This window comes from Stomoxys calcitrans, unplaced genomic scaffold (assembly GCF_963082655.1).
Source record: "Stomoxys calcitrans unplaced genomic scaffold, idStoCalc2.1 SCAFFOLD_147, whole genome shotgun sequence".
In the NCBI taxonomy this organism is placed as follows: domain Eukaryota; kingdom Metazoa; phylum Arthropoda; class Insecta; order Diptera; family Muscidae; genus Stomoxys; species Stomoxys calcitrans.
Genome location: NW_026739191.1, coordinates 34,643 through 47,560, shown reverse-complemented (window position 1 = coordinate 47,560; position 12,918 = coordinate 34,643). Strand labels below are relative to the sequence as shown.

The following is a 12,918-nucleotide window of genomic DNA, read 5'->3' as shown; positions in this document are numbered from 1 at the left end:
GATGGGTGTTGCGATTTCAGCGAAATGTTGTGTGCTCTCTTATAGTAACCTACAAACAAAAATTTGGTATCCAAATTTCGGATGGGAAACCTAGGGGGGGGCGACCCACCCCCAAAACCTACCAAATATATATATACACCAATCACGACAATATGGGACTCAAATGAAAGGTTTTTTAGATCAGAAAACGTATCTGATAACCTATTGTCGGACCAAGTGTTTGGGGGACCACCCCAAACCCCAAAACACCCCTAAATCGGACATATTTACCGACAATGGCAATATGGGACTCAAATGAAAGGTATTTGCAACTAAAATACGCATCTGATATCCAAATGTGGGACCAAGTTTCTGGGGGTGCTCCCCTTCCCCAAAACACCCCCAAATAGGACTTTTTTACTGACTACGGCAATATGGGGCTCTAAAGAAGGTATTTCAGTGTACAATACGAATCTAATATCCAAATATGGGACCAAGTGTTTGGGAGCCACCCCACCCCCATTACACCACCTAAATAGGACGTGTTTGCCGACAATTTTAGTATGGTGCTCAATTTCAGAGCCAGGTCACTGAGTGGCCGCCCCATCCCCCATAACAGAGCCAAATTGAAATTGTCTGCCGACTATGGAAATATGGGGCTCAAGTGAAAGGTATTTGGAAGTAGACCTCGAATCTGAAGTCAACATTCAGCACCAATTGTCTAGGGGACATCCCACCCCCATAACAACCGCAAAAGAATACGTATTACCATTTGGGTCTTAAACAAAGTGAAGCTCGATATTTATAGTTTTTAGGGCCAATACTAAAAACCGGACATATTTGCTGACTTTTGTAATAAAGGGTTTAAATTAAAGGTATTTGAGATTAGAAAACGAATTTAATATCCAATTTTTTTCGAATATAGGGTTCAAATAAATGATATTTGAGAGAAGAGCACAATGCTAATTTATTTTCAGGGCTGTTAGGGGGACCACCCCACTCCCCAAAACACACCTAAATCGAGCATATTTACTGACTGAAGTCAGTGTTGGGCTCAAATGAAAGGTATTGAGGAGTAGAGCATGAATTTTATACCCTCTTTCGAAACCAATTTTCTGGGGGTCTACCCCTTTCTCAAACAATTATTAACTTGCCATAGAAATATGGGGCTTAAATAATGATATTTGTGAGTAGAATGCGAATCTGATATCCAAATGTGAGAACATGTATTTAGGGCACGACCCCTTTCCCAAAATACCCCACAAAGAAAACAAATTTACCGACCATGACTGAATGAATGACATGAATAAGATAAGAAAACGAATTTGGGCCTCATCCTATAAACTCCCCTTAAACCATTGCCAATATGGGGCTTCTATATATGGTATGGTATATTAGAGTAGAGCGAGGGGTCTGGGGGACCACCTCACTTCCGAAAAAACCGCCAAATTAGACATACGTTTTTACAGGTCATGGGAATATGGGACGCAAATGAAAGGCATCAACGAAATTTAGTTTATTTATAACAATTCAAAAACAGAAATATGGTATCCTTATTTAGGGTGGGATATTTAGGGGGCCGCGCCACCTCCAAAACCTGCCAAATGGAAATATACAACAAGTAAAAGCGTGCTAAGTTCGGCCGGGCCGAATCTTACATACCCTCCACCATGGATCGCATTTGTCGAGTTCTTCTCCCGGCATCTCTTCTTAGGCCAATAAAGGATGTAAGAAAAGACTTGCTCTGCTATTAGAGCGATATCACGATATGGTCCGGTTTGCACCACAATTAAATTATATGTTGGAGACCTGTGTAAAATGTCAGCCAATTCGAATAAGAATTGCGCCCTTTGGGGGCTCAAGAAGTAAAATAGAGAGATCGATTTATATGGGAGCTGTATCGGGCTATAGACCGATTCAGACCATAATAAACACGTATGTTGATGGTCATGAGAGGATCCGTCGTACAAAATTTCAGGCAAATCGGATAATAATTGCGACCTCTACAGAATAGGTAGGTTCTTGTATTCAGGGCATCACCTCTTCCCCTATAACCAATTTTGGGGCCATGTGTTTGGGGGCGCCTCATCGTGTAAACTCCCCTAAACCTATGGCAATATGGGGTTTAAATGAATGGTATTTGAGAAAGGAGCACGATGCTGATATTTTTTCAGGGCCTAGTGCCTGCGGGACCACCTCACACCCGAAAACACCCCTAAATCAGATATCATGAGAATATCGGGCTGAAATAAAGTATTTAATGAATGGAGTACACAAATTAAATCCAAACTTAAATTCGTAGACTAATAAATCATATGGGATATATTGTTAGACTGTTTGTCAAGCGATATAATATTTTCGAAGCATGGTATATCACTAAAAGCTCTTTAATTGTCTAAAATAAATATTCAAAGGAAAATTTTGCTCCATATAAAGTAAAAGAAGGAGCAGCGGAGCGGGCCCGGTTCAGCTAGTTGCTTATAAATATGATGATTCTCTATAACAACCCTTTGTGCAAAGCTATAACATCTTAAACGAAGGCATTACCTAATTCACTGTTTTGATGTTCTTGTAACTCTTTACTACAGCAAAACCTATTTGTACAATGTTGTGTGTATTCTTGCTGTGCTCTTTTTTTGTCATGTTGCCCTTAATAGGTCGATTGGAAGTACTAAACCATTATAAGGGATAATATTATCATCAAGTATAACAACAAAAGCTTCAACATCAACTCCATGGCTATATGAAGATTAATGCAGGTGCTGACTTTGATGAGAATATGTAAAGACTCATAATTTCCGCTAACACATAGACATCAGTACAAATAATGACAAACATGCACACACCCATATATATATAAAGAAGGTCATATAAACCTAGGTACCCTACAAACATTTTTCATAGGTTTGGAAGAACGTTCGTTCGGAAGACTTTAAGCAATTATTCTGCCGTGTGAGTCGCGAAACACTCTTCTAAGATATCATTGGGTAATCCATGATAATGCGTTATAATATTGGGTTGCCCAAAAAGTAATTGCGGATTTTTCATATAGTCGGCGTTGACAAATTTTTTCACAGCTTGTGACTCTGTAATTGCATTCTCTCTTCTGTCAGTTATCAGCTGTTACTTTTAGCGTGCTTTAGAAAAAAAAGTGTAAAAAAAGCATATTTGATTAAAGTTCATTCTAAGTTTTATTAAAAATGCATTTATTTTCTTTTTAAAAATCCGCAATTACTTTTTGGGCAACCCGTATGACGTATGACTCGTGAAGCACTCTTCTAGGTTATCATTGGACAATCCATTGCGTGTGCTGAAGTTTAAGCAACACTTCGCGATAATTATTGCGCAACCCATTTTGTTATAATCGTCCAGAAAATTTGTTTATAAATCGCCTGAGTTAACTTTTCGCGATTGTTTTTACTTTCATGCCTGGTGCGTTGAGGACATATATTTTTATTTTTAACCCACCACCGAAGGATGGGGGTATATTCGTTTTGTCATTCCGTTTGCAACACATCGAAATATCCATTTCCGACCCTATAAAGTATATATATTCTTGATCAGCGTAATAATCTGAGACGATCTAGACATGTCCGTCCGTCTGCCTGTTGAAATCACGCTACAGTCTTTAAAAATAGAGATATTGAGCTGAAATTTGGCACAGATTCTTTTTTTGTTCATAAGCAGGTTAACTTCGAAGATGGGCTATATCGGACTATATCTTGATATAGCCCCCATTTAGACCGATCCGCCGATTTAGGGTCTTAGGCCCATAAAAACCACATTTATTATCCGATTTTGTTGAAATTTGGGTCAGTGAGTTGTATTAGGCCCTTCGACATCCTTTGTCAATTTGGCTCAGATCGGTCCAGATTTGGATATAGCTGCCATATAGACCGATCCTCAGATTTAGGGTCTAAGGCCCATAAAAGCCACATTTATGGTCCGATTTCGCTGAAATTTGGGACAGTGAGTTGTCTTAAACCCTTTGACATATTTCTTTAATTTGGTCCAGATCGGTTCAGATTTGGATATAGCTGCCATATAGACCGATCCTCCGGTTTAGGGTCTTAGGCCCACAAAAGCCACATTTATTATCCGATTTTGATGAAATTCGGGGCAGTGAATTGTGTAAAGCCCATCAACATCCTTCATTAATTTGGCTCAGATCGGTCCAGATTTAGATATAGCTGCCATATAGATCGATCCTGCGATTTATGGTGTAAGGCCCATACAGGCCACATTCATTATCCGATTTTGCTGAAATTTGGGACAGTGAGATGTGTTAGCCCCTTTGATTTGGATATAGCTGCATATAGACCGATTTCTTGATTTATGGTTTTGGGCCCATAAAATGCTCATTTATTGCCCGATGTCCAAGAAATTTGGAACAGTGAGTTAAGTTAAGCCCCTTGACATACTTCTGCAATATCGCACAGATCGGTCCACATTTGGATATAGCTGCCATATAGACCGATATCTAGGTTTTAGGTTTTGGGGCGATAAAAGACGCATTTATTGTCCGATGTCGCTGAAATTTGAGACAGTGAGTTTGGTTAGACTCTTCGACGTCCTTCTTCAATTTTGCCCAGATCGGTCCAGATTTGAATATAGCTGCCATATAGACCGATCTCTCGATTTAAGGTTTTGGGCCCATAAAACAGGCATTTATTGTCCGATTTCGCCGAAATTTGGGACAGTGCTTAGTGTTAGGCTCTTCGACTCGGCCCAAATCGGTCCAGATTTGGGTATAGCTGCCATGTAGACCGATATCTCGATTTAAAGTCTTGGCCCCATAAAAGGCGCATTTATAATCCGATTTCACTGAAATTTGACACAGAGACTTATGTTCGGCTTTTCGACATCCGTGTCGTATATAGTTCAGATTGGTATGAGGTATATTAGTATAAGGTAGGAAATTTTCACCGAATTTTGATGAAAGGTGGTTTACATATATACCCGAGGTGGTGGGTATCCAAAGTTCGGCCCGGCCGAACTTAACGCCTTTTTACTTGTTTTTTTATACTCTCCACCATAGGATCAAACAACTGTGCCAAGTATGGTTGAAATCGGTTCATAACCTGATATAGCTGTCATATAAACCGGTCATGGGTCTTGACTTCTTGAGCCTCTAGAGTGCGCAATTCTTATCCGATTGGAATGAAATTTTGCACCACGTGTTTTGTTATGATATCCAATAACTGTGCTAAGTATGGTTCAAATCGGTCCTTAACCTGATATAGCTGTCATATAAACCGATCTTGGGTCTTGAATTCTTGAGCCCCTAGAGTGCGCAATTCTTATTCGATTGGAATGAAATTTTGCACGAAGTATTTCGTTATGATATCCAACAACTGTGCCATGTATGGTTGAAATCGGTCCATAACCTGATATAGCTGTCATATAAACAGATCTGGGGATTTGTTTCTTGAGCTTCTAGAGGGCGCAATTCTAATCCGATTTGACATAGTGTTTTGATATCACTTCCACTTGAAATTTTGCACAAATACTTCTAATTAGTGTAGGTCGGTTGGTATTGTAAATGGGCCATATCGGTCCATGTTTTGATATAACTGCCATATAAACCGATCTTGGTTCTTGACTTCTTGAGCCTCTAAAGTGCGCAATTACTATCCGATTTAAATTAAATTTTGCACGACGTGTTTTGTTATGATATCCAACAACTGTGCCAAATATGGTTCAAATCGGTTCATAACCTGATATAGCTGCCATATAAACCGATCTTGGGTCTTGACTTCTTGAGCCTCTAGAGTGCGCAATTCTTATCCGATTGGAATGAAATTTCGCACGACGTGTTTTGTTATGATATCCAACAACTGTGCAATGTATGGTTCAAATCGGTCCTTAACCTGATATAGCTGTCATATAAACCGATCTTGGGTCTTGAATTCTTGAGCCCCTAGAGTGCGCAATTCTTATCCGATTGGAATGAAATTTTGCACGACGTGTTTTTTTATGATATCCAACAACTGTGCAATGAATGGTTCAAGTCGGTCCATAACCTGATATAGCTGTCACATAAGCCGATCTGGGACCTTGACTTCTTGAGCCTCTAGAGGTCGCAATTATTATCAGATTTGCCTGAAATTTTGTACGACGGATTCTCTCATGACTATCATCATACGTGTTTATTATGGTCCGAATCGGTCTATAGCCCGATATAGCTCCTATATAAATCGATCTCTCTATTGTTCTTAATTGTGGTCCAAACCGGGCCATATCTTGATATCGTTTTAATAGCAGAGCAAATCTTTTCTTATAGCCTTTTTTGCCTAAGAAGAGATGACGGGAAAAGAACTCGACAAATGCGATCCATGTTGGAGGGTATATAAGGTTCGGCCCGGCCGAACTTAGCACGCTTTTATTTGTTTTTTAATTTTTTTTTGTCATCGAAAACGTAGTAATTTAGATGACAACTAATCTTGATATGCATTTTTAGATCTTCCAAGCGATTAAAGCGCAACTCTTTTAGAACGATATTTAATAAATATTCCAAAGCACCTATTTGATAGTCTCTTCAACTTACCTGGAAGAGTATTTGACAAATCCTCCAAAACACTAATTTGTTACTGAGTTGATCTTTAGCAACTCACATGAAAGATTCGCGGAACACTCTTCCAGAAGATTCGTCTTGAGGACACAACTTCTCACGACGGGGGAATCGTCTACAACTCTTAGACGAGCTCGTCCGCGATCATAACCTTTATCTATAGGATTCGCGGAAGATTGTTTAGCAATCGAAAATGTTTGCAGGGTATAGGCCTGTTTTCACACTCATACACTGCCACGGGCACAAAGATCATTAACTTTAGCATGAATTTGTATAGTAAAATACATCCAACCACACATCTTTGCGAACACACACACACATACACACCCACATTGTCAAAAGACAAATGAAGAACATCAACAAAAATGATACAAAATTACGTTTTTACATTTGGATAAACGAAAACCCTTTTTTCGAGGATTCCCATTACACAGATCCTTGTCTGAAGGCCAGGTGAAAGCTACAGAGAGGGTGTTTTGAAATGATGTCGACTAGTAAGTGAATTGCCATGATGTTGAAATGTGTGACACCGGTTATATGTTTCCGTTGCTATGTGTTTTCACAAAATGATGACAATATGGCTTAACTTCCGCTTTTGTGCGTTTTCCCAACCAACCAAAGAAGCATCGGTGGCCCCATGTAAGGTTCGTTTTTTCGCTTACTGGGCAAAACAGAGGATTCCGCAAGGGCAGAAGATGTGAGCATGAATGTGTGTGCGGAGAGCCATACCTCATCCGGAAAATATTCGTAACGCACGCAAATGAATGTGTCATAGCGTTGTAGATGAGTTGAAGTGCGTTTGGTGCTCAGCATTAGATTTCCGCCTGATGATGATGGTGATGCTTCCCTGTTGTATTTGGCACTGAATTTGAATTCACTACAAGTAGTCTGGTCTGAGTAGTCTTAGTGAACAGTGGTTTTCATAGAAGAGGGTAAAACAGCAAGGAAACAAAAATTACCAATAAAATTTATTTTCATCGAAAGTTACATTTTTACTAAATTTTTTATTGAAAAATTGATCAAAAGGAAGAACGGAGATTAAAAAAAATTTGAAACAAGTAAAAAAGCGTTAAGTTTGGCCGGGCCGAACTTTGGATACCCACCACCTCGGATATATATGCCCCATAGCAGCTATGTTCCGATTTGGACCAGATACTAATAAGTAAAAGTTATTGTTCAATTGTATTGTATATAACAAAATATTGGTCTTTTTAGTAGTTATATCTAAAAATAAACCGACCTGAACTATATACCACATGGATGTCGAAAAGCATAATATAAGTCAGTGTGTCAAATTTCATTGTAATCGGATTAAAAATGCGCCTTTTATGGGGCCAAGACTTAAAATCGAGAGATCGGATTATATGGCAGCTATATCCAAATCTGAACCGATCTGAGCGGTATTGACAGAGGACATCGAAGGGCCTAAGGCAACTCACTGTCCCAAATTTCAGCAAAATCGGGTAATAAATGTAGTTTTTACGGGCCTATGACTAGTCTTGGGCAAAATCGTTCATCAAAGTGATCGATCCTTTTCGGTCCGTTCCGATAAAGGAACTAGTACCAATTTATCGTTCCATCGTTCCATTTAGTTCCTATGCCAAAGAAGCCAGGCATGCAAAAAAAGTCCACACAACACAATTGACAACAAGAACATTTAGTTATTTAGTTGTCTCAGCATTGTGGGCAACTTGTCAAGCTTTGTGGCCTACCGTGAGGACTGGAGAACATGAGAAAGATTTGAAGTCCAAGTTGCGCCCATTGAAAAAGGAAATCAAGGCGGTTACTAAAGTAGCAGGTAAGATTTACTTAGATGTTTGATAAAAAGTTTTTAATGTGTTTTTTTTTTAACTTTTAGGAGGGCGACTAGTTGGTGGCTGTAGTTATCAAATATCTACGAGTAGAAGCCCAGGAAAGCGGTGTTTTCCCCGGAAATGCTTTGCGCGAACGCTTCTTGAATGTGGAACGTGTGGCACGCACTTAGTACTTTTTGTGCTATTTACAATCCTTCTTTATCCTTACCGCTGACGATACTATTTCACAGGATGAAATACAAAATAAGATATTTGACTTTAGGAAATTATATTAGATTTAATGAAGGCGTTGAAATAGATAAACCTTCAGCAAGGCGATCCTCGGAAAATAGCTAGCGATTGGTTAAAGGAAACTCGTTTACTGCTTGAAACACAAAAAGCTGCCAGTAATTTTGTTAACTTAAATTGTACTGTATGATTATATTTTAATTTAAAAACAAAAAAATCAATAATTAGAATCAAAGCAAATCATAATCACAAACCCAATCTAGAAAAACATTTAAATTTATCAAATTGTTTTCGGCAAAAAAGGAGATTATGATTTATTTTGAAAATGTCAATAATAATTTGTTTTAAGTTATGCTTTACAGACTGCCTTTTAAATACAAGGCTTTTAATTTAGCTGTGTGCATATTAACATATCTTGCAATGATCACTAATTTAGTTGAATTTGAAATGGAAATAATAAAAATAAAAACTAATAGCCTGTGAAATCAGTTTATGATTTCATCATTTTCGATATCGTTTTGCTCCACAAAAAACTATTAGCTATATGTGCCACTTGTCATTGATTGTCTGTATTTTTTGGGTCTAAAGGTTCAAAGTTTTGGGCCGACTTAACAGACTCTTTCTCAACCTTTAGTTCGGTCGGCCAATCGCTTTAGAATAATATGGGTGGCGAATAATATGGGCAATATGGGTATCAAAAGTACGAATATGATATCCCATGGCAGCCGGTTATACGTACCGATGTTGTACGTCTGCAACATCGGTCGGTGAGGTGTAACCGGCGCATGGAGTGGCTACATTTCCGATCTTGCTCTGGCCTTACTTCACTACGGGAGTATAGTCACACCGAATATGTTGCAAGGTGCTGTACGAACATAGGCAGCAGTGGGTCACAGGCGTCGTCGTCGTCGGACTATGTGACCCTTCCGACATCCCTTGTGCGGCAGTATACGCAACAGCAGCATCCCAGTCCCTATATTGCCATGAAGTGTATCTTTTTTGCAACTGAATTGCAATCGTCTCCGTATTAAAATAGACGATATAGTAGAATGGAATAGAATTGGGGGATTGGCCTTGGTGATACACCATTCCGTACAGTATAGACCCATCTCCCCTGCGCCTGGCGGTAGTGATCTCTACATGGAAAGCATTGGGATGTCAGACATGTCCGGTACTGCCGAGATATGGCTATACAACGTTTGCATACCGCAGATTGGTGGTTGTGACCCCGTCAATGGCCAAATTTGCAGGCCCGACATTAGGCCACAATCGCCTGGTTCTAGGGGCGTTTAATGCATATCACTCCATCGCAATCTCTGCTAGGTAATGACCAGCCGGGCATAACTTTGGCAGAGCATATTGAAGACTCCACGAACTGCAGGGAGGATGCCCCCACTAGGTTTGGAAGGAGGTCCAGCTGCTCGTCAGACATTTACATTGCATTCCCTGATCTCCTGAGTGGCGTACACTGTCAAGCCGTAATTTCTTTGGGATTAGACCACCTCCCATAAATACTCACCATCGATCAACCGACCGACCTCATAACCTTTGAGCGCCGGAGATTTATCAGTGAACCATCTGGATATTAACTATGATCTAACATTAATAAGAATTGTCTTATGGTTTAAATGGTTTTATTTGTTAAACATAGCATTTTGTACATTTCTTTGTATATATAATATACGTATATATTATACACTTATACATAAAACATTTTAAGACTTAAATTTTAGAAATTAAATTGCATATTCATATCTTTTATGTATTTTTAAGTTTAATATTTCATTTTTAATGCCAGTAAACATTTTTCAAAAGCTATACAGTCTTGTGTCCAATTTTTAATCAGCACTTTAGCCTCTTAGACAATTTTTAGTAAAAATAATTGAGATCTTGTAAATACTTTGCAAAGTATAAAATATGTCTTTACACATGTAGACTAAATGAAAAAAAAAAAACAATTTTCGATAATTTTTTTACATATTGTTATGTAGAAATACAACTTTTTCTACCTTCGATGGTTTTAGATGGGTTCTTCTTTCACTAATTATCTGTCCCGTTGCGGAAAAGATTCGCTCACATGGTACCGATGTTGCAGTAATGCATAATCTTTTCAAGACATGGATATATAGTCGTGGATACACATTTTTCATCAAGTTCCACCATTTTAAAGGATCCAATTTTCGTCCTATATAGTCCTCCTTTAAGTATTTATCCAATTCTTTTATGGCCGCTGCCGTGTTGTTTTCAGTCTTAGTATTGTTTTTATATTGTTCGTCAAAGAATTTCCAGTAATCCGGCTCATCAAGGTCATCGTTTTGAGGTGAAAGCTTTGCGCTTTCAGAATTGTTATTTATATCAACGTCTGGCAATCTTATGCGGATTATCCTTTCCCTCAATTGTTGTACAGCAAAATCGTAAGAACCTTCGCTTTTAAATGCTCTGCGCTTGAAGCGGGGATCAAGTAGCGCGCTCTCAGCATAGAGGTAGTTTCTCTCATAGCTTCCAAATCTTGTGTTTAAGTCATTCCTCAGTATTGTCAACATGTTAGAAATAATAGAATTAGTAGAAGTAATTTTTGAAATGGTCTGCTCCAAAATGTTACATAATACCAAAACTTTTGACAAAGTAACACTTTTTTCTGCTGAAATGTCCATTGTCATTTGATAGAAAGGTTTCAGTATGGGCAAAATTTCCTCTATTAAGTCCCATTCTTCCAGTGGAAACAAGAGATCAGGTCTAATCAATGATAGCGTTGTAATTACTGCATCTTTTAGATTAAAAATCCTTTGCAGCATTCCGTATGTGGAGTTCCACCTGGTTTCAACATCATGTTTTAACTTGAGTGGTGTTTGTGTGCCCTGTCGTTGATTTTCATATAACTTTTTTAGTGCATTGGAACTTTTATGAAAAAAAGTAACAATTTTTCTTACTTTTTTCAATATGCTGTCTATTGGATGTAATGAGTTTTGAACTACCAAATTAAGTGAATGTGCAAAACACCCAACCCAACGCCAATTTCCTGCTCGGATTGCAGCCACTATATTTGATGCATTGTCAGTCACAACTGCAGACACTTTATTCAAAATACCGAACTCTATACAAAGTTCCTTTATGCAAGCAGCCAGATTCTCAGCAGTATGCCTTTCATTGAATTCTACACACGATAGCAAATGTGCTCTCATTTCGGTATTGTTGTTAATATAATGTGCTGTTACAGCCAAGTAGCTACAATGGGATCTGGATGTCCATCCATCAGTAGTGAGGCATACAGCAGACGCAGATTGAATTTGAATTTTAACATCATCTAAGACATCATTGTAGGTGCTTAACAACAACACATTCGAAACTTTTTTTCTAGACGGCAATGTATAATTTGGACAACGGGAAACCAATTCCAAAAGGATTTTGAATTCAGGCTCTTCAACAAGTCTGAATGCGTGGTGCCCTTTAACTATCATTTTTAGAAGTTGTAGGTCTATCTTCTCCACTTTGCGAGCTGGCGGTGGCTTTTGGAGGAATTGAGTTATGTTTGATTGAGTTCTTGCATTTGAAGCTATGCTGCCAGAATTGTTAGTAATATCAACGATATCAACACTTGACGCAGTTTTGGCAATATTAGTTGATTGTTGCTGGTCTATAATGTTACTCTCCAAATCGTGGATAATAGATTGGGTTTGCCTTTCCACTTTTATTGGTATTAGAGGATGTTTCCTTTTCATATGCCGACTAAGGTTCCCAATTGAACCCGAGGCAATGCTGAGAATGTTTTTGCAATATTTGCATTTTGCCTTTTCCGTGGCAATTTCTTCAAAATGAGCCCAAATAGCACTGGATTTTCTTTTTTCAGCCATCTGCTAGGAACAAAAACAAAAATTAATTTAAAAAATACTTAAAATCACTTCTTGAACTCACTTTTTGGAATTCTTTCACGAATTTTGAATTTTCACTTTATTTTCTTTGAAGAAAGCCGTTTTTTCGTTTTTTTTTCTTCTTTCATTACCAAGACCAACACGACTTACGAAGACAAGTTTAACCGAATGACTGACAAGAAAATAAAAATCATCGCTATCGAACAGCTGTCGATATACTAATGTTGAAATGAATGAGTTGAGTAGAACCGATGGAACCAAATTGGAAATGAAATGAAAATAGAAATGGAACTATGGAACTATGAGAGCGAAAGAGATGGAACTAGTACCGGTCGTTCCATGTTGTGAGTCGTTCATTGGTACTAGTTCGGACCGGAACGACACAAGACTACCTATGACCCTAAATCGGAGGATCGGTCTATATGGCAGCTATATCCAAATCTAAACCGATCTGGAC

The 12,918-nt window shown here is 38.5% G+C and overlaps 1 protein-coding gene across 1 annotated transcript; it reads right to left on the bottom strand.

Moving 5' to 3' along the window:
- Positions 1 to 10,301: 10,301 nt before the first annotated feature.
- Positions 10,302 to 12,674, bottom strand: LOC131998402 (E3 SUMO-protein ligase ZBED1-like). Its single transcript, XM_059370691.1, has 3 exons — positions 12,505 to 12,674; positions 11,523 to 12,443; positions 10,302 to 11,450 (listed from the first exon to the last, which is right to left on the bottom strand). The coding sequence occupies exons 2-3, from the start codon at positions 12,441 to 12,443 to the stop codon at positions 10,566 to 10,568; spliced, it is 1,806 nt and encodes a 601-aa protein (XP_059226674.1). The 5' UTR covers positions 12,505 to 12,674; the 3' UTR covers positions 10,302 to 10,565.
- Between the last annotated feature and the right edge of the window lie 244 nt (positions 12,675 to 12,918).

Bases quoted from the DNA above. Each gene is read 5' to 3' on its own strand.
- LOC131998402 (XM_059370691.1), bottom strand. From the start codon at position 12,443: ATGGCTGAAAAAAGAAAATCCAGTGCTATTTGGGCTCATTTTGAAGAA. The intron at 11,451-11,522 runs GTAAGAAAAATT...AATCAACGACAG, and splicing joins TAGACAGCATATTGAAAAAA to GGCACACAAACACCACTCAA.